Below are 8,381 nucleotides of genomic sequence, written 5' to 3' on the forward strand. Positions count from 1 at the left end.
ACAAAGAGGTAAGAATATGTATGCTATAAGAATATGTTGGGTGCAGATGACTAAACTGCTCACTTTTGTGTCTGTGTCTGCAGGTTTACAGAGGAGGAGGCATACAAAGGTATGTCAATTGGTATTGGTATGTTATGTCCTCCCTTACCTCTTCAATTAAAATCCCATAGGCCTCTACATTTTGAACAAGGTGTGTGTGTGATAACTATTATCAAAATAGTTTTTTTCCATTCACATTTACCACAAAAACAGCGGTATTAATACTGTCGTGTGCATGTTTTGTTAATTATCTGTATAATTACTATTTTTTGGATTCACCCTCCCTACACCTCTGATGAATATAACAGGAAACCTGTTCGATCACCATGCACTGCAAAATCATTCTGGCTATGGATACGAAGAACATCAGCACATTAACATCAACATGCCAGAGGATATACCCATTGGACTTGGGGCTCTGCTGGGAGTTTACCTTATATTTTGATTTTTTTATTCTGCTTTGCCACTGAAATCCTAATAAACACTGACAACTAAAATATTGTGTTATTGTTCAGCGTATTACTACTACTAATAATAATAGGGGAGGGGGGAATAGTTAAAAAATTAACCCCAAAAGGTTATTAGAAAGGTTATTTGAGGATCCATTAAAAGGGGTTCTTTGAAGAACCCTTTTTAAAGAGTTCTTCAAAGAACTTATAGGGGTTCCCCCACAGTTTCAATTTCAAGGACCCCTAAAGGATCCTCCAGGAACCTTTACTTTTTAGAGTGTAGGCAGCCTAATTCAATAAAGAGTAATTTCAGTGAAGCGGAACAAAATTCCATATTAAAAACAAAAGCTTGTTAAATAATTTATTTATAATACAAAGTTTTTTTTCTTCCATCTTCGTGGAAGCAATAATACTCTCTTATTCCAACATAAACAATGATCCAGTTCTCTATTTTTGTTTGATGAGGTGAAACAAATTATTTCAAATTATAAAAGAAACTGAGTTTAGATCTTCAAAACAAGCTTTTTACATTATAATTTACAACATTTGCATTTATACATTGTGTACCATGAATTTAGAATGGTAAAAGGTGGAGAGATGGGCAACATTATTCTGCAATATATAACAAAATGAAGCTATTATATTGAGAAGGTATATACTTATCAGGATTTGCGGGAAAGCCTGCCATGTCTTGTTTACATTGGTTTAATAACATAACTTACTCAGTAAAAAATATATACATCTCACATTTTCGTCTGTACAACATAAATCATTCACACCTCCCATCAGCGCCCTTTCTCTCCTTTTGAACAATTTATACCCTGGTTAAATTAGCTTTAGAAGCATCATGGAGTGTTTGAGTCTTTTCTCGACAAGTTGTCAATGTCATCACAAGGTGTCCGAGCTATTGCTGCATGGACTGATCAGGGAAATGTTTGTAGCCTTGTGCTTTTTCAGAAGTCTCGTGATTTTTTCGTCGTCTGAATTTGGGTCCAGAGGTTTGTTATACTCGTCATCGTCCTCATTGTCCGAGCTTTCCTTCATCTTCTCCGTTTCAGAGTCATGTTTCTTTTTGGCTGTTGCCATTTCTGCTGCGTGTCTCTTCCGCCATTTGGTTCTCCTGTTTTGAAACCATACCTATTGGGAGAAGCAATAACATACAATTAGCCACTTAATACATACAATAATAAATAAGCTATTCTTGGTATTATTGGTAGAAATTATTCTTCCAATATCAAAGTCATTACTATCTGAGTTGGAGCCAAGAAAATACCTTGCTAAACATGAAGTTAGCCTACTAATAACTGCATAACAATAACAACATAATAACAACATAGGCTAATACCAGTAATGTTAACAATATTGCCAATAATAATAATAATAATAATAATAGTAATAGGCATGCTAATAATAATAATAACTTATAATACAGCACAGTACGGCCAGATATGCCAATATTAATTTTAAGACAATAAACATTTATAAATCACGCCTTCATTACATTTGAATTCATGTCAAAAGATAACTCAAGTAATGATAGATACCTTGACTTGACTTTCAGTCATTCCCAAAGAGTAAGCCAGTCGAGCTCTTTCTGGGCCAGCAAGGTATTTCGTCTGTTCAAAGGTTTTCTCCAATGCAAAAATTTGCTGTCCAGAAAAAGTTGGTCTGGAGTGTTTTTTCTTGCCATCCTTGTCGAGCATCATGTTTGCTTGAGCTACAAAAAAGATTGAAGATTCTAGTCAAAAATATGTAAACACAACAGTGATTAGTATTTCAACATCAGTAGTAAACAGTTCTCACGAGTTTACTCCTGGAGAGGGACTTTGTGTGGACTAACATAGCTAGGCTTGCACATTAATTAAAACACTGAATATAAAAAGCAACCAATTTAAATGGAAAGCCTATCGAAATCATTATGTATACGTAGTTATTATAAGTTAAGTTATTATAAGTTATTTACAAGAAGCAGCATAAAATAAGCTACCCAACAAATTCAGCAGATGTCTGCATTAAAAAAGTAAAACATTTCTGAGTAGCCTACAGGAAGAAAAAAAAATTGTATATAAATGCATTTAAACATTTTGCACTCGACACAGCCAGACAGCGAACTCACCAGGACAGGGCACTCGAGGATCCCTCCAAGGGGAGCTCTGCATCACTCCAGGCCAGAATATTGGTGCTCTCCCCGGGAGCTCCGTCAGGGGCTTCGGGTACCGAGAAACGGCCGCTGGGTTAAAGTACATTCCTGCGGTGGCGGCCAAGCCGTTTATCCTTGGAAATCCCGAGAGCAGCTGTCCAGCTGAGTTGATAGGTCTACCCAAGATATCGCTAATTCCATGTGGTGTCCCCAGGGCAAGCTGTGAATTCAAATGAGTGAGAGAATGCGCCTTGAAGCCCGCATGATTCTGCAAAGTGTAGGGGAATAAAGACGTCTTCATCTCGGTCATGTTGTGCAATGCTGCCAGCGGTGTACTGCCTAGGACGAAAGCACTCTGCCGGTTAGCATCCATCTGCCCAACAGCTAACATTTGAGAGCATGAACCACCAAATTCGCTCGAGTAAAAATAACAATAAACAGATGAAAGGAATATAAATGTGCTGAACTGGTCGATAAACAGAGGTCACTACAGGTGCTTCGGAAGTATATCCTGGATACGGCAGCCACTGAAGGTTGAAACTTCCGAAAACAAAAACACTTACTTAGGAGAGAAGTTCTCTCTTGCGTTGTCGGACAATAGTTCGATCGAAAATGTCTCTCCAATTCAGACTGTCAATAGTGTGTTTGCCTCATGCGTCCACATCAAGAATTCACTCGGAAGTCGGAGGATCTGATTATGTTTTTTAGTGGTTTTGATGGTGACCATAAGGGTCGGCTTTCTTCGTAAATTGACTCTAGCTATGGTGTGAGTGAAGCGGGATGCACTGATAACGGCGCAGCCACCTGCATACGCATATTTCCCATTGGATAACGTTGAGTGAGAGCGCTCTCTGATTGGAGGGAACACTCTCGGGTACTTTCCATGTGCGCCTCTTGGACAAAGCCACACTATTAATGTATTTAATATATTACTGTACTACTATTAATGATGCATCGTACTGTAGAAATAATTGTTTCAAGATTTGACTAAAATTATGTATTTACATTATGACCCATTACCGATGACAATGTAAGTAGGCTACATCATTAAACTCAAAACAATTATGCTGCAGGGCCTACTGATTTCATTGTTACCAGTGATTTGAAGGAGGTTGAAGATAAGATGACACGCATTTCTAGAAGACACATCCAGTAGCCTGTTTATTGAAAAGCAGGCTTTTCTGTTGTGGATGTAGGCATACTTCACTAAAGTTTACATTTTAGAAAATTATTAATCAAATCTATTTCAGAGAAAGATAAAATAACTGCAGCCTTAACGGATTAATTGTGGTGTATAGTTGTGGAGCTATCTTGATATTGCTGTAAAACCATTCGTTTAAAAATATATATATTCGTTTAAAATGACCCATATCTTTGTTTCATGTGATACAGTAAATCATTTTTTTTCCAATTGTGCGTGTCTAGACAAACTCATAGATAGGCTAAGTGAGTCTTAAAGATGGTATCACTTGGCCTACACAATAGACATTTAGATCAGCGATTGTATCTGTATCACCGTCACTGGTCAGATACACCGATGCATCATATTTGCCTGGTAGCCTATGTCCAAGCTGACAACTAAACCGTGTAACAAATATATACCTAATTTTACCTTTTTAATTACTCAAATTATTATTGTTGTTTTTTCATCATTTTCATCATGAGATGTGACCTGGACTGAAAAAAGTGCGTGGCTCAAGACGTCATCAAATTGAGTGCCGCTTCAAGCCACCGCGCTAATATTTTATGGAGACGTGAATGTTGTTAGAGTGAGATATGGCCACGTCAGCGAATCTACCTTGAACATTTAATAGCAGAGTGAAGAACGCTTATTCTAAGGGTTTGGAAAAGTAAAGGTTTTCCAATTTTGCACTGCATTTCTTTATTTAGATGAGAATTACACATTTCAACAGGCCTATAAATTATATAGGGGCAAAGAGATACAACTAGGCTATAGTTTGTTACCTTTTCAAATGTGTTAAAAACGTGAATAATACTAAATTGGATTTCAAATATTTGTTTGTTCATTGTCTTTATTTTAGGACATATTGGATAATATAATGTTATTGACAAGCTATTATTTAACTATTTAATCGAAAATGACTGGTGATACACTCATTCGTTTTCACCGTCATAGGAAAGTTCAATACACCAGTCACTGTTTGGCTATTAGGCAACAAGAACAAACAATCAATCAGAAAAATAAACGTACATTTCGCCTGCAACCACTGGATAACTGCAATGGCACAGAGAATAATGTAAGAAAAACGAATGATCATCATTAACTTATAGTTTTTTTTTTGTTGTTGCAATTTTTATCAACTAACTTTTTGGAATGTATTCTCCAGGCCAACTTTTCTGTTACTAGTGTGCACACCCGTCTATACATCTGTAATAAGCAGCACCGTCGATTTAAAATCTGCTCTAGCTATATCTTGACTTTAACATAAACATATTATGTTTTCACTAATTACCGGAGGCCTTTATTATGGAGTTTTATTATAGGCTAAACGTTTATATCATGTTTCATATTTTATAGACAATGGCTTCCAGCTTATTCATTTTAAAAACGCAATAGTACATCAGGGATTTTATTTATATCACCCTGTAAACGCATTAATTTGTTGTTATTGTACCTATTAATATTACAATTATTACAAGTAAGGTATTCGAAATATATAAATATATTATAATCATTATAATTATAATTACTATCATTATCATCATCATCAATATAAGTAATTGACTGTTGTTTGCAGCGGCAAGGGTAGCCTGTATGCAGTAAGCAAGTGTGCTTAATCATTGTCTATCACCTTGCATGTAAAAAAATTAAAAATAAATATATATATATATAGACATTAAAATAATAATTAAACGTAGGCTAATTTATGAATTAATTGTTATAATTGTTTGATATCTCAAGGGTGAATTAAATGGAAGTATAAAGCTGATACAAATCGGGGAAAGAAAACTGTAGTCAAATACAACGTTGAAGTAAACGTAGTCAACTATAACATTGAAGTAAACCATTTGTCACAAAATGTCAGTGGCACGATTCCCAGATTATAGTTTCGAAGAGCCCTCTAGTGGCGTCAAGAAGAGTTGTTTACTTCATCAGGGACTGTTTCACATTTGCTAAATTCAGGGAAATAGGCTAGAATGAAAAATAAGCCTAGACGACCGACCGACCACCCACTAAACGCATAACACACACTTTACGCTAGATATGAGCATATGTTTAGTGACTTACAACAGAACTCTACTTTTGTTTCAAATGAGAAAATGTCACACAGAGCGTCCATCAGCCATCCGTTTATTCTGCCTTCATTGTAGGCTATCCTAATAACTGCCAAACTGTCTGTTCCTCCTCAAAGAGCCCTCAGTTTATTTCAAACAACTTTTCTATTCAGTGACCTGTGGTTAGATAGTTATTTGGTAAGCAGTTAATGGTTTGATTAGTCGTTTGGCATTGCATATCCTTATCATTGAAATTGTAAAAATTGTGTTATCTGGGGCAACTGAGTTAGGAAGGACGCCTGTATCTTTGTAATACTGGTTGTATTGATACACCATCCAAAGTGTAATTAATAACTTCACCATGCTCAAAGGGATAACCTTCCTGGTCTGTGTGGTTGAATCTGTCATTGAAATTCACTGCTCGTCTGAGGGACCTTACAGATAATTGTATGTGTTTGGTACAGAGATGAGGTAGTCATTCAAAAGTCATTCATGTTAAACACAGAGTGAGTCCATGCAACGTATTATGTGACTTGTTAAGCAAATATTTACTCCTGAACTTATTTAGGCCATAAGAATGGGGTTGAATACTTATTGACTCAAGACACTTCAGATTTTTGCACAGGTGATATGCTGGTAGAAATGAGGTAAAACTGATTTTAGTTTCCCTGCATTAAAATCACTGGCCACTAGGAGTGCCGCCTCTGGTTTATTATTTTCTTGTTTGCTTATGGCCATATACAGCAAGTTGAGTGCTCCAGATACTGTGCTAGATTTTGTGCTATCTTAGCTAGCTAGCTATCTAACGTTAGCCTAGCTAAAATAGCCAACGTAGCATTGCATCACTCGGTATAAAACTATTTTTACACAATATTATCTCATCACCAATAGTTTGCTAGTTACACAACAACATAGGAATACATTTATGAAATGTTCAAGAACTTTAACTCGTTTTAAACTCTCAAAACATTTATACATTGGAGCCCTTGTGAATATAGTTGCCCAGGGCACGAGACTAACTTTTTTCATCACAGTCCCATAATCATCCCGAAGTGCAATTTCAACCATCCCAAACTGAAGATGAACCATCCCAAATAAAAATGTATATTTTTTATATTTTGATATGCCAACATGGGTCTACTCTAGGACCTAGGTAATTCACAGTGATTTAAAAGCCTAATAAGAGTACTACTGAAATAGATAAGTAGGTCTGTCAACTGAGCCAGAAATTCACATAAATAAATGTGCCTCTAAAAGGGCCAACATTGGAATAATATTCCAATCTATTTTTTATAAATGTACAGGTAACTGACAAAATAAAAGAAACACTTGAGTAAATGAGGGATACAAAGGAGGCTATATTGAAAGCAGGTGCTTCCACACAGGGCTGGTTCCTGAGTTAATTAACCAATTAATTTCCCATCATGCTTAGGATCATGTATAAAAATGCCCAGTTGCCCACTGTTTTGGCTACCATGGCTAAAAGAAGAGATCTCAGTGACTTTGAAAGTTTTGACTAGTACTGTATATATAGACATTTTTTTTATACAAATATTTTTTGTTTTTTTGGGTCCAATCACAAGTGGGGCATCGCTCCTAATGCCACTGGTGGAAACAATGTTGAATCAACCAATTTTTGCCCAGTGGGTTCCTTATGCCATTGAAACCAGCATATCTTTCATGATGTTCTATTGGTTTTCAACTTTCTTTCATTGTCTAGCAGCCAAAGACACAATCCAAGTCATATTAGCAACCCATGCTAGTTGTGGCACCTTTAGATCTCCCCTCTTTGGGGGATATTTCCATCTCTGTCACATGAAACCGCTTGCATGTGTGGTGCACTTTTTAGAATGGTGTGTTCCCGCTAATTGCATTTTGGAACATGACTACTGCCATGTGCGCATTTCTGCGCTTATAATGTGAAAAAATTGTTTATCAACATTTCAAGCTAAACGTTCTGATCTATTATATCAGCATTGTTGCTTTTTTAAATTTTATTTTTACCTACACTGAACAAAAATACAAACACAACCTGTAAAGTGTTGGTCCCATGTTTCATGAGCTGAAAAAAAGGTCCCAGAAATGTTCCATATGCACAAAAAGCTTATTTCTCTAAAATGTTGTACACAAATTTGTTTACATCCCTGTTAGTGAGCATGTCTCCTTTGTGATGATAATCCATCCACCTGACAGGTGTGGCATATCAAGAAGCTGATTAAACAGCATGAGTATTACACAAGTGCACCTTGTGTTGGGGACAATAAAGGCCACTCTAAAATGTGCAGTTTTGTCACACAACACAATCCCACAATGCCACGTGCAATTGGCATGCTGACTCCAGGAATGCCCACCAGAGCTGTTGCCAGAGAATGTGATGTTCATTTCTCTACCAAAGCCGCCTCCAACGTCGTTTTAGAGAATTTGGCAGTACGTCCAACCGGCCTCACAACCGCAGACCACGTGTATGGCATTGTGTGGGCGAGCGGTTTGCTGATGTCAACTTTGTGAACAGAGTG

The 8,381-nt window shown here is 36.7% G+C and overlaps 1 protein-coding gene across 1 annotated transcript; it reads right to left on the reverse strand.

Moving 5' to 3' along the window:
- Positions 1 to 1,376: 1,376 nt before the first annotated feature.
- On the reverse strand, positions 1,377 to 3,019 carry LOC311110864 (homeobox protein Nkx-6.2-like; the record flags this gene model as incomplete). The annotated part of the gene is made up of 3 exons (XM_084153460.1): positions 1,377 to 1,625; positions 2,033 to 2,205; positions 2,605 to 3,019. The coding sequence occupies 3 exons, from the start codon at positions 3,017 to 3,019 to the stop codon at positions 1,377 to 1,379; spliced, it is 837 nt and encodes a 278-aa protein (XP_084009586.1).
- Positions 3,020 to 8,381: the final 5,362 nt, after the last annotated feature.

Source organism: Coregonus lavaretus (assembly GCF_964263955.1).
Source record: "Coregonus lavaretus genome assembly, chromosome: 36".
NCBI lineage: Eukaryota > Metazoa > Chordata > Actinopteri > Salmoniformes > Salmonidae > Coregonus > Coregonus lavaretus.